The 24,917-nt window shown below is 39.2% G+C and overlaps 1 protein-coding gene and 1 long non-coding RNA gene across 5 annotated transcripts; one reads left to right on the top strand and one right to left on the bottom strand.

Annotated features, from left to right (window-relative positions):
* The first annotated feature begins 1,522 nt into the window (after window positions 1-1,522).
* On the top strand, window positions 1,523-23,351 carry LOC106958684 (uncharacterized). The gene is made up of 4 exons (XR_001427197.1): window positions 1,523-1,533; window positions 7,925-7,930; window positions 15,632-15,747; window positions 23,330-23,351. It is a non-coding gene; the product is annotated as an uncharacterized LOC106958684 (long non-coding RNA).
* On the bottom strand, window positions 3,349-24,055 carry itga3b (integrin, alpha 3b). 4 transcript variants are annotated; one of them, XM_015050719.1, is made up of 25 exons: window positions 23,868-24,055; window positions 21,550-21,632; window positions 20,654-20,891; window positions 20,466-20,564; window positions 19,796-20,000; window positions 18,548-18,741; window positions 18,287-18,375; window positions 18,056-18,192; window positions 17,193-17,279; window positions 17,039-17,106; window positions 16,785-16,927; window positions 14,110-14,247; window positions 13,918-14,015; window positions 13,666-13,834; window positions 13,396-13,479; window positions 11,732-11,811; window positions 11,517-11,594; window positions 11,053-11,155; window positions 10,618-10,791; window positions 9,066-9,203; window positions 7,275-7,388; window positions 7,075-7,173; window positions 6,861-6,986; window positions 6,165-6,321; window positions 4,797-4,885 (listed from the first exon to the last, which is right to left on the bottom strand). In XM_015050719.1, the coding sequence occupies exons 1-24, from the start codon at window positions 24,040-24,042 to the stop codon at window positions 6,211-6,213; spliced, it is 3,030 nt and encodes a 1,009-aa protein (XP_014906205.1). In that variant the 5' UTR covers window positions 24,043-24,055; the 3' UTR covers window positions 4,797-4,885; window positions 6,165-6,210. The 4 variants fall into 4 exon arrangements, with proteins under 4 accessions (XP_014906202.1, XP_014906205.1, XP_014906203.1 ...); XM_015050716.1 differs by lacking the exon at window positions 6,165-6,321 and having other exon boundaries at window positions 3,349-4,885; window positions 13,396-13,470; XM_015050717.1 differs by lacking the exon at window positions 4,797-4,885 and having other exon boundaries at window positions 6,004-6,321.
* Window positions 24,056-24,917: the final 862 nt, after the last annotated feature.

Raw genomic sequence — 24,917 nt, 5'->3', positions numbered from 1 at the left:
TTTTCTGATATCAGAACGATGCTGTATTGTTTTCTGAGTGCTTTTACAGAACCTTGGAACTTGCTAAAACCACTCTGCTACACAAAGTCTACACCACCTGTGAAAACTTCAATATAAAAATGCAATAAAATCTATTTAAGAAAAACAGATGAGAGATTCTTTATCTCCACAAACTGCAACACTGGCAGAAAAGCTTATGAAGCTAAGACACGGTCACGAGTGTGTTGGTTTTTCCGCTTGACTTTACCGCCGAATGGGCTCTTTGCATGTCAGCTTCCGCATTCGGGGAAAAGGGCTCGGTTGTTTCCGATCTATTGAAAATGGCATTTTACACTAGGTGCTTGCAGGGATTGGCCGAGGTATGTACATCGATCCGAAGCCCTAACAAGTAAGATGGAGAACGGTAAAGATGTACGCCTCGTTATACATTCACTGACACGAAGGTGAGTTTTACTTTCTTTAATTTTGTGGCTAACATTAACCTGAGCTTATGCTAGTAGGCAATATTCTCGGACATTGTTGTTGTATAAATGTGCTATTTAAGTATCTAAACATTCTAAAGGACAATGTTTTTACCTCATTTTCAGGTATACTGTGTGTGTTTATTGTCGTAAGTGTCTCACAAGAACGGTTTGGGCTTTTTACTTCCGAAGCATGACGAAGCACAGCAAGCTAGTGATGGGCAAATGAAGCCTCATGAAGCAATGAACCTTTCCAGCCCTTTGCTTTGCAAAAAGGTTCATTACTTGATTCATTGCTCACTAGTGACATCTGCTGGTGAAACTAACAGTCTTGTCACTCAGTTGGATCATACTTCCAAAAATTACTAAATGCAATATTGTCAAAGTTTATATCAAACTCATGTTTAGTAACAGGATAATCAATGAAACCATATTTAATTGTCAGATGTCTTAATTATTACAATTATTTGTAACCAATCTAATCCTGGTTTATGTTGAACATCAGTGGTTGTGTTGGGTTTTCTTTTATATCATAGACGGATTTGACAATAAAGACAATTGATGTTTTAATGTCTTGAGAGTGCAGTGTCTGTTGGGGCGTTCACTTTTTCTTGGATTTCTAATTGGCTCTGATCCCTCATATTTGGATACATGTTGAATTTTAGTTCTGCAACAGCATTAAATCTGTTTCTGCTGTGCAAGACTGATATATCTTTGCTAATCAGATAATAGTGGAACTTTGCAGAAGGTGAGAAATTGGGAGTTGGAGGGTTAATTATTATCTAAGAAGAATTTTATTGTGAGGATAATCTCAAAGTATTCTCAGATGTCAGATGTTGCTGGCTCCATTTCAGACAATCAAGTTTATTTGTGTAGCAGGTTTCAGCAACAATCCAGTTCAGAGAGATTTACATCATAAAATCACAAAAATATAGTTATTTAAAAAACAACATAATCTACAATTGAGAAAACCAGTAACAAACATTTTGATGAGTGCCATCATCAATACACATCGAATATGTTGGTCAATGTTCATTTTATTTGGCCACTGAAGACAAATATCCTCTGATGCGTGACCAAATGGACAACAACCCATGACACAGCAAGGGTCATCGCGCTTTTATTTTGAAAACCGACACGCAAAATGAAGCAGTCACGTGACCCATGCAATGCGAGGCCTCGTTTGTTGCCAGTCACGTGGTTTTCAGCAAGACAACGCAAGCCTCGAAGCGGGGCTTCATCGGCCACGCCCCCTTTTTACTCGGTACAAGCCTCGAAGCCTGGATTCAGATAGCCCATCACTACAACAAGCCTCATAGTAGCGCAGCTCTGGTGTCAGAGATATGGTTTAGCTGACTGTTCAGGTTCAGAGTTGTTGCTTTTAGAAAAATATTACCGTGTTGCTTAATGTCTCCATGTTATTTCGTTTTATTACCTTTGCATGTTTCTTGTGAAGAGCTCAGATAGGACGGTGTTTACAGCAGTGTGTACAGGCGGATCAGTAGCTGGGGTGTCTGGCTCTGGTCTGCTCACTAGTTCCCATAAACTCGCTCTTTAAGGCTGAATACAGAAGTGATTCCATGGAAATAACTCAGGGACGGCTAATTTATTTACCATCCGTCTCCCCCGGTAGTTTTAGGCTGAAGAAGCTGATCCGGAGTGAAGGCTGCAAACTTTGCTGTGCGGCGTTAGCTTTAACTGGTAGCGACGAATATTTACAAGCCACCGACTTCTTAATTCAGGATCGTTTGGAAATTAATGAAAGCTTAAAAGCCCATTATATTAGGAAGAGAACAATGTTCATAGTATTGCTTTTTTTTTGCGTCTGAAATATGACTTTGTCTTTTCTAGCTATCATAGTAACTCAAAGCGGAAACAAGTGAGCCGTCACATCCGCATCATGCAGATATGACGTCAACGCCGTACGTGCAAAGAACCCATTCTGTTTGAACCAAAGGCGGAGGTGAGCTCGCGACACTTTAGGAAGATGACGTAACTCCAAATCCCAGCTGTGAGCGGCGACTGTGATTGGTTCCCCTTCTTGTGAGGGTGTGGCCAATTGCATTTAAGTAAAGAAAAGCATTGACAGCGGACTGCAAAACTTGGCTTAGCATAGCCAAAGGGCTTAGCATAGCGACAAACTTCTAGAAATGTCAAAAGTACACTGTTTGTACAGATAGCTTGGATAAGCAGAAGCCTTATCAAAGATCACTTTTAAATAAACGGATATGGCGCTTTAACAAAGTATTAATTTAAGGGTGTGCACAGTTAGAAAACCTGAGTGAATCATCTTATTTTTTATTTATTTACTTTTTTTTAGCAATGTATTTATCAAATGAATTGTACAATATGTGGGTCATATTTATATGTAGGCATTTAACTGCCAGAACTAGGCTGGAGCAGTAACATTCACATAATGACACATAAAACCTAGTATAGTGAGAAAGTTTCTAATTTTTGTATATAAAATACGCTCCTCTGACAGTTTACGACTTCTTAAAAAGCATAAAGGGTTCCCTCTGAATCCTCCTTCTCTCTGTTTCTTCTAGATGATATTTAACCATCCCAAGGGGTATTTACTGTGAATACCTTTCTTTTTTAGACTAGAAGATATGAGATTTATATCAAAATCAACATAAGATTTATATCTCATTAAAATGAGAACGATTTCTTGTTTTGAACCTCAAGATGCTGCTCCCAAATTTATTCCCATCTCTGGCAGTTAGACATTAAAGGTGAAAAATTAATTCAGAAATTATATCGTAGTCTAACTTTTCCAAGGGACATTTTATCACAGATAAAGACCATTGTCTGTCCAGTGCTGCAGTTGAAATTCATGGTTCCAGTGTTGGTCAACAGTTTCATATGGAAAAATGAGAGTAAAGGCCAGAAACATGCTTTCATTCAGTCAGTTTAACTTGTTATTATGTACAATTTCATCCACACTCTTACAATCAAATAGCATTTCCAGTGTTCAGACTCCCTGTTTGAGATGCTTAAGATATCAACATTGCATCTGTTTATTGTGTTAGCTCAGCATGGTGCAATAAATTAACAATCAAGTGTAATCTGCCGATTTGGTGAAACCTGATGTGGAAATTATGAAGGACAATTAAAATGTGAGTGATATAAGCAATATAAAACCAGAAATATAACAAAAATTATCCTGCATCTGAGGATTACCAGACTTTGTGATGCTTTTCCAACATTGACATTCAAGCAAAGACAGTCAACAACTCATAACGGAGTGGATGTTGTCAAAATATAAAATCTAGACCTCCAAGACCTGTTTGGAGATTATATAAAAGAAAACAATAACAATGCACAAAAGTACGGAGCCTCCTAAGGGACATAAGGGAAGTTTTTTCTTATGTGTTACCTCGTAAAAATATTGCATTCCCTCAGATTGTGTGTTCCCTCACAATAAATACACCCAATTTAAATTTGTATATAAGAACACCTTTAAAGATCCTGAGTGAAAACAAATTTATATGTTCTAAACTCTTTGGTGTAAAAAAAAAACTGGTTGAAAATTGATCTAAAATCAGGACTGCACATGAAAACGACTATCAGATGCTGGTAACACCCTGTGAAAATAATTCAAAATTAGTCCAAAGAGTCTGGATGTATTTTTTTTTCTTTCAATCATGATAGAAAGTTTCTGTTTTAGAGTAAGAATGGAAACCTGGTGCATTAATCTGAAAAAGAAAAAAAAAGATATAAAATTTTAGATAATTAATTTCAGTATTCAGGATGCCTCATGATCTGACTACTAAATATACTAAAAACTTATTGTGTGTGAATGCAATACCTCTGCAAGGTAACACAAAAGAAAACATTTCCCCTCATGTCCTTTAGGGGGCTCCACACAAAGAGATGTTGAGAGACTGAGCAAAAAAAAGAAAAAGAAAAACATTTAAAAAAGATGACAAGTTACATGCAGATTTAACACATTAATACCTAAAAACATAACAAAAGTTTACCTCTGGATGCAACATGGATTTCAGTGTACAACACTGCATTCAACAAAAAGTACTTAACAAATTACAATCTCTCCAAATGTTCAGCATATTGCACAGAAAAAGTTCAGAAAATGGAATACTAATTGAAAAAAAAAACAACAAAACAAAACAGGAAATGCATCATCCACAGTAGGTCCATGCACTTAAGTCCCTGCAGCCGAGCCAGGCCCAGTCTGGCCCAGTCAGGCTCAGTAAGGCCCAGTGTTCTCTGTGGCAGTGAGGGGTTCAAAGGCATCAGTAGTAGCAATGCTGCGTTTCTGTCCAGCTGGTCATCCAGTACTTTTTCTGTGGCTCCTCTGGCTGAAATCCCGGATTGAACTGATAACGTTCAGCTCTGCGAATTCTCACGCCACGGTGCTTTGGCATTACCCGGTAGTAGATGGCTCGCTTGAAGAACCCAAGCTAGCAAGACGGAGGAAAAGCAGCAGAAATATAAATACACTTAGAAAAGGCTGTAAAGATGAGCAGAAACGACAGGAGAGACAGGATTAACGACAGAGGAGATTACGGATTACAGGGCAGCAGAGAAACAGGTTGTTAGCAGCGACGGCCTGCTGGAGAAGAAGGAGAAAAAAGAGAAGAACAGAACCCAAAGAGTCAAGAGGGAAGTCGATTTAATCTGCCTGAAAGAAAGTTGGAAGATTTAGTAGTTAGAATAATTAGAAGCTGAGGGGACAGACAGCCCAGTGGGGAAAGGAGCCTCACCTGAGATTATTAGAACTACAGTGCCTTGCAAAAGTATTCACAACTCAAGAACATTTTTACATTTTGTCCCCTTAAAACCACAAACATGTCTTGTTCAGATTTGTTATGACCAACACACAGGGGCAAATAATTGAGAAGTGAAAGGGAAATAATTCAGGGTGTTCAATAATTATATCTTCTATTTTTGTAAATTACAAATCCAAAAGGTATGTTGCCAATTGGTAGTCTGTCAACTTTACTCTATTATCCCTAAATGAGAACCAGTGAAGATTGGAGTTGTTCTGGCATGCAGTGTTTTCCCCAGAAAACTTGCTAAGTTTTTAATATTATTAGTTTTTAATTATTAAAGCACCAATACAGTCCCAGGATTTGCAGAGGTTAGCAACCAGAAACACCTGCAAAAAGCTGAAATCTGTGAGGACCTGAGACTAATGACACACAACCGCCCATTTTAGAAGTTAAAGCACCAGACATGCCTTAACATGCATTAATAAAGCGAAAACCGTCTTAGCATCACAGCAGACGCTAACATCCTCCTCTCTCCGCGCTCTCTGGTTCAACCAATCAGTGACCAGGCTACTCAAGCTGGAGTTGAAGAGAAGATGGATGGAGCTGTTAGAGGGGCCAAAAGACCAAAAGTGAAGACTCACCTTGCAGCAAGTCTGAACATACAATCAAGAGCTGGATGGGAGTGGTTCAAATCAAAGCCTACTCATGTTAGAATGGCATAGTCAAAGTCCAGGCCTAAATCAATTTGAGAATCTATTGGAAGAATTGAAAATTGATCATATTTTTCCTTTCACCTCACAATTTTACTCAACTTTCCGTTGGTTTATTAATTCTAAAATTCCAAAACATTGAATTTTGTGGTTGTTGTTTACCAAAATGTAAAAAAAGAAAAAAAAAAGAAAAGAGGTTTTATTCTGTCTGCCCGGCACTGTAACAAAGAAAGATCAGTTCTGAGGGGTGTCTTTACCCAAAGGCCCCATTGGTGAGTGCTGTCGGGAAAACACATGGAGGCCTTAGTAGTCCTCAATCATCTTTTCTGTCTCTGAGGGCTGGATCTTCATCTCAGCCTTCTGGGCTTTGGCCTCATACATCTCCCTCCTGCTAGCCCTTTGGAAGAACCCACACTGTTTGGGGGGTAGAATGGGGGCAGCGGTTACAGGAGCAAGGTTAGAACAATAATCAGTCAAATGAATCTGTTACGTTTGGTAATCCATTTGGTCAGAACTCATTTCCAGTGAACTGTTCGCTTCTCAATGAAATACCAGTGAATGTAAGAACGACTGAGTCTAAAACATCGTTTTCTACTGACTTAAAAGTATGGCTGCTAAATAATCACTGATCATGTGATTCTTATGACTAATTAGACTTCAGACTTTGTTGTCACTGCACAAAGAACATGTAAATGAAATGTCGTTGCTTGGCTACCGGAGTACACAGAAAAAAAAAATAACACAGAAAAACTAGAAGTGTGCCTATAAATAGGTATAGATATATAAAAGCTTTACTGGTGCAGGTAAGAGAAAAAATGAATAAATAATAATCTGGAATATTATGTGATGTGCTTTGTCCCTTTTGAAATAAATGGGCAACAACAATAGTATCGGATATCAAAACATAACATGGAACTTTGTAGAGTGTCATTTAAAACCCAGAGTCGTCTCACCTTCCACATGATAAGGATGATGATTCCTAGAAGCAAAAGTCCTGCTACAGCTGCAGAAATTATGATCCACAGCGGGAGCTCATAGGGTATCTCCACACTTTCCTCTGGCTCTATATACACTGTGAGCTACAAGAAATGATACAAGCAACCAAAGTTAATCTGTGCTAAAACTTCTGTAATCGACAGTGTCGTTGTCGTCATCATCAACACGTACAGGCAGATCGAGAGCGTCCATCTTGATGGTTGGTTTATCCGTGATGAGCTTCAGTGTGGCACGAACTTTGACTCGAACGCTCAGAGCGTTGGGATAGTCCTGCAATTGCAAAAAAAACAAAAAAAAAAAAACAACAATCTCTAAACACCAAAGATGTAGCATGTGGAAAGGTTTGGGCAAATCTTGCCGGGTGAGCAGACCTCCAGCATGGTGCTGTTCCACAAGCGAGAGCGGACCCGAATCTTAGCCGTCCTGGACATGTTGAGCAGAGGGCAGGTGAACTTCACACATCTCGCCGTCCCCACAGAGCAGTCCTTCAGGACAGAGGGAGGACAAAGCTTTTTCACAACAACACAAACGTATCGACATATTTTTTAAATGCAGAATTTAATTAGAATCATTCAAAACTTTTGCTTTTCAGTACAAAAACTGAAGCTCTAAGATGATATTTTTTTTGCTTTTTATACAAAGTAATATTTTTACTTTATGCTAATGAGAAATATGTGTATGAATCACATTGTGTATCACAGTCAAAAACTACTTTGATTTGATTGATAAAATAATATTGAGGGACAATTGCTAAATTAAAGGTTGTGTTTTTGTGGCCCTCTAGAGAAAGACATAGATAGCTACGGTGGGCCGGGTTTGGGCCTCAAGTTGGACATGTGTCATACAAGTCAGTCGGATGAGATCAAGGGCCCTGGGGACTTTCAGCACGTCAGATTCAAGCAAGGTTGAGGACACCATTGTCAACATATTATTATCTGCATCAGACTATGCTGAGTAAGGTATTTTGCAGATCGGACGGACTCTGGAACATCATGCGGTGCCTCTGCGCGTGAGAGGGAAGTGTTAAGTGTTTGCAAACATCTGGGTCGACATCTGCACCGACTTTGAAATTGATAAAAACACATTGGATCAGCACCAACAGACGAGACGACTCCCTGTAAGTGGAATTTTGGAAAATAAGTTCTGCTTCTTTGTTTGTAAAACCCAAGAAACGTATTTTCCAGCTGTAGCCATAATTGTGAGAGGCTCATTATGTTTTCACCCCACTGGAACTTAGAGAGGGTTTAGATAAGGACTCTTATCTAACCCTCTTTCAGGGTTTAAAAGGTTTTGAAGGTCCCAGCCAGAAATGTCGGATCCCAGAAACTTTGTGATAGCCGAAGTAAAGTGACTCTCCTGCTGTGTTTCCATTACAGACGTGCGCAAAACTTTGTCTATATTCCGTTAATGTCAATAAAGCACAATTTCACAATTGCTGTGTTTCCAATCAACAAGAACCGCAATTAAAAATCACACATGAATAAGTTTGTTCACGTGTCATTAACAAACATGTCAGGCCAACATCCTCCTACTACTTTCTGTCATCTTTTTCTTTGTGGTTTGCCCCAGTATTAACGTCCGGTTGTTGATCATGTGACTCGTGTGCAGAAAAAGTGTTTCCATTGCAACTTTGATACAAATTTGATTGGGTGATAGGTGATGAGCGCTAGCACCATGGCTGAAATATGAATATATCTCATGTAACTGCTTACATCCAAAACTGATATGATTTTTGATGACTGTTCACATGAACAAACTTATTCACATGATTTTGCTCGTGTTTCTTATTTAATGGAAACACAGCGATTGTGACAGCCATTTACACACATTTGTAGGCGCAGCTAGTGTCTTTTATACTTGGCTTCTGTCTCCCCATGAGTCGGTTCAGAGTCTTCATTAGAAGAATGAACAGCTGAGTGTTCATTTGCATACTTTGAGTATCACCATCTGTTCTCTTAAAGTCTGGATGAAATGAATTTTTATTGCCTATATAATTTAAAGGCACCCATTCTGAAAGGCCAAGCTACCCACATGACAATAAAACGCTACATTGCCTCTAATAAATTAATTGTGTTTATTTAAGTTTTTTAATATATTCTCTGTTCTTAAGAATCTGTTGAATAGATGAGGGTAAATGAAGAGACCTGCCACTGATAGCTTACCAAAACGTAGCTTTTCCGAGAGGGGTGGAGGGTGATTGCCGCCTGTGGCTCATCGACTTGGAGTTGAATCTTTTCTTCCATGTCGTTTTCGTCAGTCTGCCGTTTGGACCTGGCCTGGCTGGGTCGGCTCTCTGACAACTGGAAGTCGTTTCAGGGAGAAGGGTGGATGAAAGAAAGGAGGAAGTTCAGAGACATTACATCAGAGTGCTGCTGGTAATTATTGGTGCTGATAAAAACATGACCATTCATGACAATTCATCTCAGAATAGCAGCATCATTTCCACTGCCTATATGTAGGCTGCAGACACTGTGAGCTTCTATTTGGGGATTTCTGAGGTCAGTATGTGGTGACACAGTTTGTGTTTTTTTCCCCCTGAGAGTATTTCTGAACATAGGTTTGGCTCTGAGACCATTTTAACACCACTCACCACTAACATTTAGACTTCTTCAGTTCACTGCAGTTCTAAAAACATTGTTGTGTATGAGTGGGCAGAGCCATGTAGGCTAAATTTAACTGGAGGTCTTAAGCTAGTTCAACACAACTTCATCTTATGTACTTTTTAGCTACATATAAGAGATGAAAATAAAAACATATTTTGACGACAAAAGTAAACTTTTCATTTTCTTCTATAGCACCATTTTATTAGCCTCATTGCATTATATTTAAGTGCAAAGACCAAAAGTTAGCATGCTGAAGGGAGAACCATGCTAATATCAGTGTGGTTGTAACATTTGGAAATTAGCATGGTGGTGATAGCATGGTGGAGGACGTTTAGGACTAGGGCACCCCATCAAATCTTACAGGGGAAGAATATGAGCAGTAGTGCTGTTTGTGCCAGGTGGGTGGATTTCCTTATAGATCTTCATTATTTTTATTTTGTAGCTTTGAGGTTTTCTTTAAGTCTGTTTGTTGCGCACGTTAATGATTTGTGTTTTCCTACCGGTTGCACCAATCTGCCATGCTTTCTCGGTTTCCCCCCCCCCAAAAAATTCCTCTGTACATTTAAGTCAGCATGGTGCTTATGTTTGAGTTTTTTCACTAAAACATTTTTAAAATGTTGTGAAAACTATCAACAGTTAGCTGAAACTATTATTTATGTAACTGTCTATGATATGACAGGTGCCCCTTATGAGAAGGCTAATAGTTTTCTACCAAAGTCTTTCCAGGTTCTGCATCTCTTACTCCCTTCTTTTTCTGTACGTTTCCTGCCTGAACACGGTAAATAAAGGTCACAAAGTTCTCACAAACACATCCAACAAACAATATTCCTGTGTAATCCACTAATAACCACTTGTCTTTTATGGGAAAATATTTTTGTGGATTGGGTAAGTTAGTGAGGAAGAGGACCGCTGGGATCACTTTGCATAACAACAACCTGTGAAAATGTGCTTTGAGTAGCCAAAAATTATTATTTTTTTTTGGTACTAAAAATATAATTTTGGTTACTTTTCTTAGCTTAGCTGTCACCGGAAGATCAGTCAAAACTCAAAAGATATCAACAGATTCATGAAATTACTTAGCATTTAAACCAAAGCCATAACAGAACCTTACAGTCAGGTTAAGCGGATTGATCACTCCGGCGGGGATGCAGTCCATTTCTGATTCTCCATTAACAACAATCTTTGTCAGGTACAGCAGCCACTTCCCATTGGACACTTCAAAAGGCCAATCAAACTCTACGGCAAGGGTCCCCATATCTCCCAGGGGCTCGTCATGCATATCCACCTGGTGGCAAAAGTTTCCAGGATTACAAAAACAATATTCAAGACATCAAGCAGATGCAGTTTTGCTAAAGAAAGAAGAGTTAAGCACTGAAGCATCCACCCCTGGACATGCTTACACCACAAGACAAGGCTCAATTAAAGTTCTCTTTCCCACATAATATAAATGTATTTTTTTATTTCAAAGTCAGGGTGTGGATGAGGAAACTGTGGGTGAAAAGCATACATATTATGGATTAAGTATACAGTTGAGGAGGTGACTCACATTCAAGGTGAACTCCAGCAGACTGCCGACATCACTGGTGTTGTGCATAGCATACTCTCCCTTCACTGTCCCTCCAAATTTAGTTTTCTCTTCAAAGTCCTCCCTGAACAAGTCAAAGAAGAATTTTACACAGTGTACAGGGTGTGTTGTTAACTACAGTTCCTTTGGTCAGCTCTGTACTGTAAATTACCTTTAACCTTTTGACAGTACAACCAGAAACTACAGTATAAAATTCACACCAGATTATTATTTACAAAAGACCTTTGAAAGCTGTTGGTCATTTTTCATTACTGAACAATGACCTACAGCCTTTTTCTTGGTCTGTAGTTATCAAATCCCAACAAAATACCTTTAAGTTTGTGGTTGTGATGTGATAAAATGTTGAAAGGTTAACAGCATATTTATAGCTTTGCAACTAAGGCACTGTTTATGCACATAACGAGCTGTTAGGAGACCACACTCACGGGTAAAAGGAGGGTTTAATGATGCTTTCAATCTGCAGGGCTGCCATGGTCGGCCTCAGGTCACTCTGCTCACTAAGACTGAACAGATCAACGGCATTACAACACAAAGGAACTAGAATCAGAAGCAGCTACTGAAGACCATGAGCGTCTTACAGATCCCTGTTAGCCTTCAGTGAACACCAGACCATTAAGATGCTGCTGCATTGAGACCTTACGTTGATAGCATCAGTTGAATCTCTATGGCTGTCGTGTACAGATCGATGCCCGAAGTCTCAAATAAAAGCTGCAGCGACACCTGAAATGACAGAAAATATACTAGATGTGCTGCAAAAAGGGCTTACCTCCTGAAAAGATTTCTTGAGATTTAGCAGTTTTGTCTCATTTTAACCGCAGAGGTTAATGTTGGACCAAAAATCAAACTTTGACTTAGTTTGTTTTTATTAATTTTATGCCTTTCAAATGGGATGATTGATTGTGTGTTTTGGGTAATAGTTCTTACTTTTATCCAAATAGTAAACTTGCCACTTTAACCTCAAGCAGGCAGTATTATGGAAAACCATCTTTTTGCATCATGTTATGTTATCCCCTCATCCTCATACCAACTGCACTGTAAAACTCTTAGGAGTCCTCAACTGAGGTAAGTGAGGCCTGTAGAGAGGCTATTATACTTAACTAAAACAGTCAAAATAACACAAATTGAAATTGAGAAGACATTTTCATTTACTGAAATAAATAAATAAATAAAAATGGTAATTAATAGGGAATTACTATGATTGCGTGTTTATAGAACTAAAACACTGAAATTATTGATCCAATATCCTTCGTTTTTGTGTTTATGAGTCTATTTATTGGCCTTTTATTTAAAAGGGTTAGGGTCAGGGTATTTTTTATTTAAAAGGCCAATAAATAGACTAGAATAAAAAAGGATGTGAAATCCTTTTTTTTCCCCACCCACACAAACAGTTTACATCAGCTGTTGTCAAATTACAGTACTCATCTATACTCCTGGCAGCTACTAGCAATGAAACTCAAGAATCACTTGTGGCACAACAATAATTGAATACATTTTTTTAAAAAAAATTATATATTCTGTTGAATTCTCTGTTGAATTCTCATTGCCCAATTGATGTATAGATAACCACAATACAATACTTTGATCTGTTTGAATTCTACACCTAAAATGATGAAAAGTATGAAAAAACTAAAACTACAACTAATAAAAACTAAACAATGTTTAACTAACAGTAAATAGTAAAAACTAGCTAAATTGATCTAAAAACTAATTAAAATGAATTAGACAAACAAAAAGTCACATCAAAACAAAACCAAACTATAATGGAAAACCGAAAACTATCATAACCCTGGACTGCAGTGCTTTAGATGTGGCTCTGGGTTTTTTGTGACCTCCTAATTGATTGGAGTAATGTTGGTATGGAGGCTGTTCTTCAGAAGGTTCAACATTGTTCCATGTTTTCTTCATTTATGGATGATTTATGTTTCCTGCTGCAGCCCCAAAGCCTCAGAAGCGCCTCTGTAACCCTTCTCACACTGATAGATGGCAGGGACTTTGTTTTTCATCTCTTCTTAAATGTGTCTAGATCAGACAATGACATGTTACTTTTTGAGAGCTTTTAACTGATGTCAGGAAGGTTTTATTTAGGTAATCTCTTTGTTACTGGCCAGTGAAACTGAACAAAAAGTAAGGACAGGGGACAATTACTTCTTCCTGTATGTCCAGGATGATATGGACTTCAATTAATGATTTCTTTTTGTTTAACTGTATAAAATGTTTAAATGTGACAAAAAGTGAAAATGAGATACTGTCAGACTAACTTTGCTTACTAGAAACTTAGTCTGAAAAACAAGATAAAAAATGTACCTCTTCATTGGCCTTTATTGGATTCCCCAGCTCACACATGACTGTCACATCAAAGCGACATTCTACGTCAGGGTTCTGCACAGACCATGGTCGAAAACAAAAAAAAAGAAAGTATGACTCAGAGACTTTAGGTGACTATTTGTTCTCGTTTCATTTTTTTTTTTTTTTTCCATCCCTGTAATTTAAAAGGAAAATAAAACTTTTCTAAACAGCAATTACGGATCCCTCATGCAAGCTTACCAGAGCTCTACTGCCCTCTGGTGGACTTACGTCAGATCTGACGCCAGAGTACTGTATTGCGTTGGGGATGGAAACGTTGAGCATGGCCAGGTGGGCGTCCTCCGCCACCTTTCCAAACGAGTCAAAGTTGGTAACCACCACCAGCAGCTTGATCCTTTTCAAACTCTTGTCGAACTGGAGCACCTGAGCGAGCTTCTTCCTGAACACGAGCAACACGATAACATTAGTCTTAAAGAGACAATGAGTTCTAATCTGATTTTTGGTTCAGAGTGTTTTGTCTACCGTTTGACCAGGGTTCCGTTATCGTGAGCAAACTGTGCAGACAGCTGCAGGTTACTGGTGCACTTGTTGTCTAAGCCGCACGCCTTCAGAAAGTTTATCTGCAGGTCAGGAGAGCATTTTAGTCACACAGCCCAGCTAACGTATAAGGTTGGGGATAAAAGGTCACATTAACTGAGTGATGTTGTTCTGTACCACACTTCGTTGGGTGAGTTTCTGCTCTGGGCTTTTAACGGGGTAGAGATCCTCAATGCTTCTGGCATTGCCATCGTGTTCCGGTAATGTTATGTTGAGGGAAAAGACCACCGGCTCCAGCTTGTCCTTCACACGGTCCTGTCAATTAACCCATGTGTTATTTCAATCTGGAAAGACTCAGACGAAGAAAAAGGAACAATTAAAAGATTTAATGACAGCAATGAATAACAGTTCTTTGGCGCTCGGGCCCCGGCAGCTGATCTGAGCTGAGATTTGATGTGAACTCGATGAACATCCCGATAACCAATTAGGGATGCTCTCCCCGGGGCCCGACACTGGTGGTGGAGGTCTGGAAAGGGTGCCATCCTGGAGAGCCGAAGGATGTGGGTGGAGAAGGGGAGGTGGTGGGTTGACCGCAGCTGGGAAGTGGCCGACAGCTTGGGTGTGGATCCTTTTATGCTGAGCTTGATTGATGATTGGACACGCCAGGTGAGGTCCAGCGTTGAGGTCGGAGATGAGCATGACGCCGATGAACGAACAGAGGGGATGGAGTCTTCCAGGTTGAATTTTCGCTATTAGCTCCATTTCATCCTTACAGCTGTAACTTTTATATTGAAAAAACTCCATATTTGGAGTGACAGTTTATGAGACAGATGACATTGAGTTACAAAATAATATTTTTTGGAAGTCCTCTATGTTTTTTTAACGGCATTAGGACTATTTTGTACCGCTGAATCTGAAAATCCATCAATTTTTCTCAGTCAGGTCAGATTTAGAGAAATCTGATCTTCTGACTAAATTGATGACATTTTTGTGACATTATCAGTTCGTTTCCATTAATATTTCTCATCTAAAAAAGTTTTTCTGTTTTCTAACAGAGTGTATTAATTAAATGTTACAAACTTGGACTTTTGTAAATTTAATCATAAACACTGATAATGGTAAGTTCATGTGAATTGAACATTACATCTTCATTGTGTAAAATTCTCCGTCTCTTTTCTGTCCTGATGGAATCTCTCCTTCTCCTCGTCACTCATTGATCAGATTCTCAGGAAACCAATCCATATGTGAGAACAAGTCATGAATTTTGATGCTCATGTTGCTCCATAGTTCAGAAAGTTGTCCTGGTTGAGCAAAACCAACGTGATTTTTGGATTCAGCTCATCAATATGACCCTAAAACAGTTGCAAAAACTCCTGATCATTTTTTGGCGGTTGAGCAGTGGAAATCTGTGAAAAGATCGATCTCCTCCACTTCTTCACTGAGCTACTGTGGCCATCTGGAGAATTGCAACACTCCAGGTCAAAAACGACCAATCCTAGGGTCCTAGCTCTGTCAATCAACCTTATGTACTCGCTGCTAAATGTGCTGATGGTGGAGAAACAACTTATAGTTACAGAAAAACCGTTTATCCACTGTTATCGGTGGCCATGCCAACTAGCCTTAGCGTTCACTACAGGCTATGCTAACTGCAGCGTAGCAGGGAGCAAAGGGGTAAAGGGTGAGAGGAGGGGATGAGAAGTGCCACACAGAAGTTGATTGACAGCGCTAAGTCCCGCCCCCTGGCTCTCATTGGTCGTTTCTTGTTAGCACTGGGAAAAGGGAGAGGATCTTAATTTGTTCAATTATTGACAGTTAGTGACAGTTCTAGCAATTATGCAGAAAAATAAAAGTTATAAGTTATATCATGCAGCTTTCATGATTTCATAACAACTCATAAGAATTCGACAGAAATGTTTTAAGGTTACATCACCTTGTCGAAGTATTGACTTATTTTAAACATTTTGTCACGTTAATGGCCTTCAGTGCATTTTGTTGGAATTTTATGTAACCGGATCAACACAAAAGAGGGCATAATTTGGAAGTAGAAAGAAATTTGACATGACTGTGAAAAATTTTACTGATAAAAACCTAAAAACTATGTCGTACATTTGGAATCGGCTCTCCTGAGTCAGTACTTTGTAGAAATCCCTTTTCTGCAGTTACAGCTTTAAGTCTCCTGCCGTAGTCATACTCCTGAAAGATGAAAGCCTTTTTTTTCACACCCTTCATATTCAGGTTTTCTAAAGAAAAGCATCCACAAAGCATGATGCTGTCACTGCCATGTATCAGCATGGGTACTGTGTGTTCTGGGTATGGCTGGGAGAGATGGCTGAAAAATGCATCTCAATATAAGCGTTTCATGACAGTCGATATCAGTAATTATTGATTAGTTGTTTGTTTTTGTTTGAAGTAATTTACAATAATCTACCTTATAAAATCCCAATTAAACACAAAAAAGTTTATGTCTGTGATTAGGGATGCACGATGTATCGGCACCAACATCGGTATCAGCCGATATTAGTCCCAACATAATGTATCGGACCGATAGATAAAAACGGGTCGATATCAACAGCTGATATTTATTTCCATTTAATTGGCATTTATTTCTAGAGGGGGAGTTTGGTCATATGGTATGTGAAAGTGATTGGTGAAGTAAGCGTTGTGGTCATTTTCTTCAAACAACATTAATATTGGATATTTATATCGGCTCAGGTTTTCACATCAGTGTTTCAACATAATCAAAGTGTGAAAAAAAAATCCTGTTTGCAAAGCTCTGTAAATAACTGACAACTACAAAAACATTCAAATAATGTATTTATGTAAAACACATGCAATCATCGTGGGATCCTTACCTCAACACTTAGCTTTAGGACGTGACAGACGGGACTAGAAGACGGCCGGGTCAGAGTTATGGTGAATTTATTGACACCGTTTTGGAATTGGACTCGAGGTTTTTTAGGGTATAGCATGTCGGCTTCAACCTCGCAAGGAATATCTTTTGTGACAAAAAGACAGAAAAAGAAAAAAATCAACAAGCTGTTTCTGAAGACATCTTTTTTTAAAGCTTTTTATTTCAAGTTGCAGATTGTGTGTGAGAATGTCTTACTGATATTTTTCTTAAAGTCTTTGTTTCCGTTGCTTAGCGTGAACGACAGGCACGCCTTCACTGAGATGCTGTAAAAGTATAGAAGTCATACAATATGTTAAAATCATACTGTGTAGGTTTATTTCATAACTTGATATTTCAGGAGAGGCATTACCATGGATTAGCTGCAGGGCAATTCTTAGGATCCACTATCTTGGGCTCAGCAGTGAAGTCTGTGGTCAGGTGAATGACAGGGCGAGCTCTGAAAGGAAACACACAAATACAGCCATGTTTTTCTCACTGACCTTTCCCTGTTAGGTCAGTCAGAAAAACAGTTAAATTTGTCAAAATCCAGAATAGTGAAAGTGAGACTTTCTTTTTATTCTTCTTAGGATTTGGTAGATTGTGCTTAGGAATCTACATATTTAGATCCAAGCTAAATATTTATCTCTAGACAAAATCCTGAGTTCCAAACTAAATATTTAGTTAGCAAGCTAAATATCCAACTAGCAAGTTAAATATTTACCTTCCTAAATTTTTAACATGTAAGCTAACTAGGGCTTGCTAACTATTTAGCAAGTGTTACAGATAGTTAGCAAGCTAAATATTTAATTAGCAAGTTAAATGTGTACCTGGCTAACTACTTAATTTATTAACCCATATATTTAGCTTACCAACTTAATATTTAGCTATAAACACAATATTTAGATAGCAAGCAAAATGTTTAGCGTGAAGCTAAATATTTAGCTAAAACCTAAATACTTAATTAGCAATCTAAATATTTAGCTTCAAACCAAATATTTAATTAAATAACTATTTATCTCCAAACTCAATATTTAACTAGCAAGCTAAGTATTCGGCTTGCTAACTAAATAATCAGCTTGAGACTGTGACATTTATAAATGAATAAATAACATGGTGAAAATATGAGTCTGAAAAATGAACCCCCATTTTTTTCCCTTCAGCCAAGCTAAATAACCCAACTTATTTTTTGACAACTTCACAAACGGCACCACATAGATATGTCTGTTCTTCTACCTTAGAAGAGCTACACGCTCATCCAGTGAGCCAACTAAGATGTCCGGGTAGCCGTTGTTGTCAGTGTCCATGCCTGCATTTATGGAGTAACCAAAGGTTTGGAAGTTGCCATTGACCACTGACGTTCCCTCAATTATCTGTAGAGGGCAACAGAGACACATGGCTTTAATCACAATGCCTTAACTAAAAAGCTCCAAGCGTACTGTACACAGTAACCAGTACTGATGTTACCTGACTGGGCTGCTGGGAGACTCCAGTTTTACTTCCCATCCAGATATAGAGCCGTCCTGCTCCATGAAAAGGAGCTCCTACTGCAAAGTCTGCAGAAGGAAGGAAACAATACTGATCACAAATACTATTCCTGACCAGGATAGAATTCCTGCACTAAGTTTTTCTTGTGCAGTGGACTAAACAAAACACAAATAATCCTTAAGCTAAGCTTTAGAAGTGATCGAAACAAATGTGATACAAACGATATTTTGAAGGTCACACCTTGAAATCCGTCCTGATTCACATCGCCGATGGCAGCGACTGCAGTGCCAAACCCAGAGAAAACTTCACCAGTCAGTCTCATGGTGCAGGTACTCTGGAAAGATCCGTTCTCATTCATGAAAACGTACACCGCTCCTCCGCTCAACGCATTACGGTCGAAGTAAAACGGAGCCCCAACGATCAGGTCGTTCCAGCTGGGATGGGAAAAAACAAAACAAAACAAAACAAAACAAAACAAAAAACAAACGAAATATCAGAAAAATATTTAAACATTTTCAAAACCTTTTTCAAATTATAAAGTTCAATGTAGTTTTTCGGGGACTTTATATGACAGACCAAGGCAAAGTAGAGCAGGATTGTGAAGGAGAACGAAACTGATTTGTAATTAACAGACAAGAGTAAAAAATGTGTGGCACATGTTTACATTGAAGCTCCAGTTTGTTCAACTCAAACCTGTCTGCTCCCATCTCTCACACTAGCTGTCCCCCACAGCCCCGTCCTGAGATCCCAAGTCTTTATCATTTACCCTCTTCCACTTGGTAGTATTTTGTTTTTCCAGAAATTATACATTTTGTTTCACTGCTATGGATGACACCCAGCTCTATCTGTCCTGTCAGCCAAACTCCACAGCCCCACCCTCTTCCCTAACCTCCTGGTTATCTGCAACACCATCTGATTCACCTCTGACTTCCTCAAACTGAAGAGCGGTAAAACTGAGATCATCCTTGTAGGAACCAATCCTGTATTATCCAAAACTGACAGATTCTCCCCTTCATTTAATGGTTCTACACTCTGGTCCTCCCCTCAGGTTAAGAGTTGGGGTGTCATTCTTCTCTCAAATCAACAATGTTACCAGTTCTTTTTTTGATTTATTTTTTTATAGCAAATTAATTGTCTTCTTAATATGAGACAGATAATCTGTGAAAAGACCGACCTCCTCCACCTCCTGCCTGAGCTGCTATTGCAGTCTGTATAATTGCACCAAAAACAACCAATCAGAGCCAGGAGGTGGGTCTTAGTGCTGTAAATCATACCCATGTACTCACTGCTCAGTATCCTAATGGTGGAGAAACAGCTTACCATTACAGGAAAACATGGTGATAATTTCAACAAATATGTAAAAAAAAAATGTTTTTATAAAAGTGGCATTTTGCAGCCTTAAGGGATTGGAGCTGGACATACTGGGTGGAAAACTGATGAACGTAAAAATGAACAGTTAGAATCCCCACAGACTGAGCCCAGACATACTCATCATTGTTGAGGTCAGTGGCAGCCAGGCTGCTCCCGAAGTAGGAGCCCACTTGTTCTCCCAGGATGGTGTGGATGATCTGGATTTTGTCCTGAGTCTGTTCTCCCAACATCACGGAGCCCTTGGACTCATCCCTGGGGGACCCCGTCACAACAGTGTTGTGGTCACGACTCAGCAGTTTTCGCTCCTCAACAACTGAATAACCTGGAAAAACAAAGCAGGTGTTTTCATTCACACGAATCATAAATAAAAACAGTGAAACTTGCACAGTTTGACATTTCGGGAATAAATTTGCTTAAGGGAAAAACGGCAATTTCAAAATAGCTAATTTTTGGATACGTTTTGGCACTAGGATGAGGTGGCTCTTTTGGCCGTATCAATTAGGTTCATTTCACAAAATGGGAATGGAAAAAAAATGTTCCCCGACTCCTAAGTCACATGATCAACAACCAGATGTTACTACTGCCGCAAACCACAAAGCAGAAAACAACAGGAAGAGATTGGAGGATGATGGCACGGCAACAACAAACATTTTCACGTGTGATTTTAACTGCGTTTCTTATTTAACAGAAACACCAAAATTACAAAATAATGCTTTTATATTAGTTAAATTATTGACACAGTTTTGTGAACCTTTGTAATGGAAATGATGAGAGAATAAGAACTCACCAATATAGATGTTGTTTTTTTTGTCATCCTTTATTGTTCTCTGAATACTGTTTCCAAAGTTGTCTGGATTTGGATCTCTCCAGGTTAAATGGACATTCCCTTTAAAGCAAAGCAAACAGACAATTACAAGACAGGAAAATGGTTTGGTTTCCAGACTGGAGCTAGGCCAGCAGCTCCCAGCTCCCCACCTTTCCAGTTATTGCTTCCCGTGGCGCCAAGGACGACATCAGTCTCAGTTATGCCACCGGAGATGCCCAGGTTGCACATTCCCTCCTTCTTGTGGTCGTCTGCAGGGTTGCAGCGCTCATAACTATCAGTTTGCCAGAGATCGTTGATGTCAAACGTCAGATCGTTGCTCCTCACGAAGCATTTTCCGATCATCCGCCTCTGGCCTGTGCTGATCTTCACATAACGATGCCCACACGCCTGCAAACAGGAAGCCACGGTTTTAAAGCTAGCGATGTCATAAAAATCTACTCACTCTTATGACATACCGTATATAGACCAATTCAATAAATTAGAATGTTACTGAGAAAGTTAATTTATGTCAGTAACTACATCAGCCAGGGAAACGCATCGCATCTTTATGTAACTAGGCAAAGGCTGATGTTTTAACACCTTTATTCCTCTTAATCATGGTCATTTTATGCTAACGGCTAATGAAAACACAACATTTAAAATTAGAAGATTAAATCAGACCAACAGAAAAACTATCTTTAAAAACAACAATCATCTTCTGTGTGTCTTCAAAAGTATGTTTAATACATTTTTAATGGTTGTTATATGAGACTCATCAGGACTTATTTCCAATTTACTGAATCATTTTCCTTCCTCTTTTCTCTGCTTTGACTTTTATTGTCTGCAAGGATGTAATTGTTTTTCACAGTGGCAAGTGAAAGGTCTGTGCAGAACCACTGCTCTCTGAATTGTCCTCAATAAACAGACACTTCATGAAACATCCATTTTGTGTCACCGGTGACACCAGAGGTTGACCTGAGCTGTGATACCAGTGACCTCACTGGTATCACTGGAATGCCTGATGTTGTTGGCGCTGATTAGTGCAGTGAACAGGGAGTCATCTCACCAACACGCGTCCCTCCTTCAGGCTCCTCTGACTGGTCACCGTCACGCCCAGCCACATGCCCTCCACTATCTCCGACGGGTTGGCTGTGAATTTGTCACATGGGTTCAGAGTTAGTCTTATTTTGAATTGCCAGCAAAATAGTTCTGAGTACGAGACACAAAGACAGCCTGTTTGATTCTCGGTCTCTGAGAGATTTCAAAGAAAAGTTCCTGAGAAAAATCTTCCACGTGAGGGCATTCGGTCAGTGAGGAACCCTCCCTCCACCTTTTCGTTCACAAAATCAAGAGTTTCACAACTTTTCCCACCCTACGCTGTTTCTATAAAATACATGTAATTAAGCATTTTTATATTTTTTTTATAACTTGACCTTCTGGGAATTTACAAATCCATGATTTTCTGCTTCCCTGCAGTATGACTACAACACCTCCACTGCTCAAAAGAAAGATGTGTTTGTATTCATGAGTCAGGAATTCACTACAAGTAAATAGTTACTCACTAAAAATTCCCCATCCATCCATTTTCTATACACCCTTGTCCCTAGTGGAGTTGAGAGGGTTGTTGGTGCCTATCTCCAGCTAACGTTCTGGGCGAGAGGCAGGGTCAACCTGGACAGGTCACCAGTCTGTCGCAGGGCAGCACAGAGACAGACAGGACAACCACACACACACTCACACCTAGGAACAATTTAAAGAAACCAACTAACCTGACAATCATGTTTTTGGACTGTGGGAGGAAGCCAGAGAACCTGGAGAAAACCCAACATGCACAGGGAGAACATGCAAACTCCATGCAGAAAGACCGGGGCCGGGAATCGAACCCAGAGCCTTCTTGCTGCACGGCAACAGCTCTACCAACTGCAGCACTGTGAAGCCCCTAACAATTTTTGAACGCGTTAAAATCTTTGTAACTATTTCATTGAAAACGTCCTGGCCCTAAATAAAACATGGAAATAGCTGGAATTTTCTTTGACAAGCTTAGACAGGAATCCAGGTTTCTCTTGGTAGAAAATAATGTTTAAAATCTTCTGTTAGCTAACTGCTTCTAAGGGAAAATGGAAGTGATGTAAGCTTCTTCTGTCACAAGTAAAAAAATAAATAAAAAATACGGTGAATTTTCTACTGAACAGAAAATGTGCCATCATTGGGTCCTTCAGCAGGATAATGACCCAAAACAGGATCGAATCTAAACAGTAAGAGCTCACAAGAACCAAACTCCACCTGCTTCCATGTTCTTGGGCGGCTTTGAACCATTTAAAAACTAAAATTTCCAAAGAGTAAATCAGATCAGATCACTTCAGTCAGCTGCAAGATTTGAATAAACAGCCAACATGAGGAACACTGATCCAAACTGTGATAAGCCTTTAAGACACGATCACGCCCGATAAACATTAACCGCGAAAATGTGCTTTGACTGGAGCAGCTACCGTCCTAACCTGAATATTAAAATATATGTAGCTCCAGAAGTTTCATATCCTGGAGCTTAAAAAGCAAGATTAATAAACCTGAATCCTGGAAATTCATTTGATCTGCCAAACAGAAAGTAAAGGCCTGGAGGTAGGAAAGTAGGACTCATTTATAAATGAGATTTCTGGGGTTTTATTCTTATTCTTAGGCAGTCACAACAGGCTCTGCTGATGGGGAGAAGATGTATCACACCTTGCCCCCAATGGACAAGGTGTGATTGGGGGAGGGTCTTAGTATGATTGACAGTACTAAGACCCTCCCCCCTGGCTTTGATTGGTTGTTTCAAGTTGGCGCTTGGAAGAGGCGGAGCAACTCAGTTTTTTTCCACAGATTATTTGTGTTGGAAGTTTCAACAAATATGTAAAAAAAAAAAAAAAAAAAAAAATTTTTTGTAAAAGTTACAGAGCAGCTTCAAGTGCACTTGTGTTGTCTGTTATGAAAGTTTGTTTGGTCATCTGAATCTGAAACATTAAATGTTTTCATGGCACAGTAAAGGCTTTGGGTCGTTTTTCATCGTGTTGCACTTTCTAGAGCAAAACTCATCTTTACAAATCCATCTTCATAAAAATCCCAAACAAAAACTGAGATGAAACAATGTTTTGTTTTTAGAAGCCTATGTCCATCACAGGAGAACTAAACAAGAATTTATTATCAAAACTAATGAAAAAGTTCAGAGCAACCAGTTGATGGATCTGGAAATACACATGAAATGGATCATTTTGACCACTAGGTGGCTCTGCAGGAAAAAAAAAAAAAACTACACTAAAATAAAAACCTGAAAAATTTGATATGTTTTCCTTTGTCACGTCACAAGTGAGCAGGTAATCCTGTCACGCAGCTGCGCATCATGCTTACTTGATGTGACCAGATCCATCCTGGTGCAGTCTGTGCGGTCTTCGCTGATTGGACAGGCGTACACGGCGCCCGTTTCGTTGACATTTGGAAGAGAATTGGCTTTTTCTTTGGGCGCTCCTACGAGAAGCCTGAAGGGACACACAGACAGAGGGACAAGCAACACTTCAGACCGCATTTGCGGGATGTTTGTTAGGTGAGACATAGTCTAGAAAAAGATGATGGAAAATGATCTGACAGATTATTCTTGAGGTCTAAGCAGAGTTCTGATGCAGCTTAAAGGAAGCAGGGTGACACCTGAGACGCTTGAGAGTTTCTTCACCATAACAAGCTCACAGAAAAGGTCATTTCAGTTTGCGTGACCTTTTAAATACAAAAAAAAAAAAAAGAGAGTGAAGCGGTCAGAGCAAGTCTAGGCGTCAAACACACACACCCACACACACATTCACAAATGGACACTCCCTACACCAGAACCTTTTAACACAGCAGTGAACTTTGAAGTAGAGTAATTGCTCGTCTGCCAGGGTTCACACACTGTTTATCGTAAGCACAAGATTTATTCGTTGCACTTTGTAGGTGAAAGGTGTGTGTAATCTTGTTTACAGAGTGCTAGTGAGAAGGATGTGATCTGAGAGCAGAAACGATGCTAAGTGGTGTAGCTTTACCTCCTGTTCATGTTTATTCTTTTAACAAAATTAGAATCACTCATTGCTGGTTCCTTTAGTCTAAAGTATTGACTTTTGTGATATTTCATAGATCTCAGCAGCGTTTTTCTGGTTTGTTTCAGTCAAGGTTTGACTCGTTCTTGCTTTGAACTAATGTGGTGCTAAATGCACTAAAAATGACCGTGTTCTGAGTTTTAATAGAACAAAAGAAACAAAAGACATCACAAAAGTCTCAAACAAGTTTAGATGTAAATCGTCCATATATTGTATTTTCTATGCTTTTCTCAAACTATGCTGGTCCCAATGTCAAATACAATGGAAAGCATTTTTTTCCACCCTAAATCTCGTCATAAATTTCTATTTCAAATAATTACCCAGATAGCACATG

This window comes from Poecilia latipinna, unplaced genomic scaffold (genome assembly GCF_001443285.1).
Source record: "Poecilia latipinna isolate Pla-1442-1.1 unplaced genomic scaffold, P_latipinna-1.0 Scaffold1007, whole genome shotgun sequence".
Lineage (NCBI taxonomy): Eukaryota > Metazoa > Chordata > Actinopteri > Cyprinodontiformes > Poeciliidae > Poecilia > Poecilia latipinna.
Note: the sequence above shows the minus strand (reverse complement) of the source record. Positions and strands in the feature narration are given on the sequence as shown.

What these genes read in the sequence shown, in the direction of transcription:
- itga3b (XM_015050716.1), bottom strand. Translation starts at nt 24,042, where the DNA reads ATGCGGTCTGAAGTGTTGCTTGTCCCTCTGTCTGTGTGTCCCTTCAGG. An exon ending in TGAAGGAGGGACGCGTGTTG is followed by an intron (nt 20,892 to 21,549) that starts GTGAGATGACTC and finishes TCCTGTTTGCAG; the next exon opens with GCGTGTGGGCATCGTTATGT. An exon ending in TGGACGCTCTCGATCTGCCT is followed by an intron (nt 6,987 to 7,074) that starts GTACGTGTTGAT and finishes CATTTCTTGTAG; the next exon opens with CTCACAGTGTATATAGAGCC.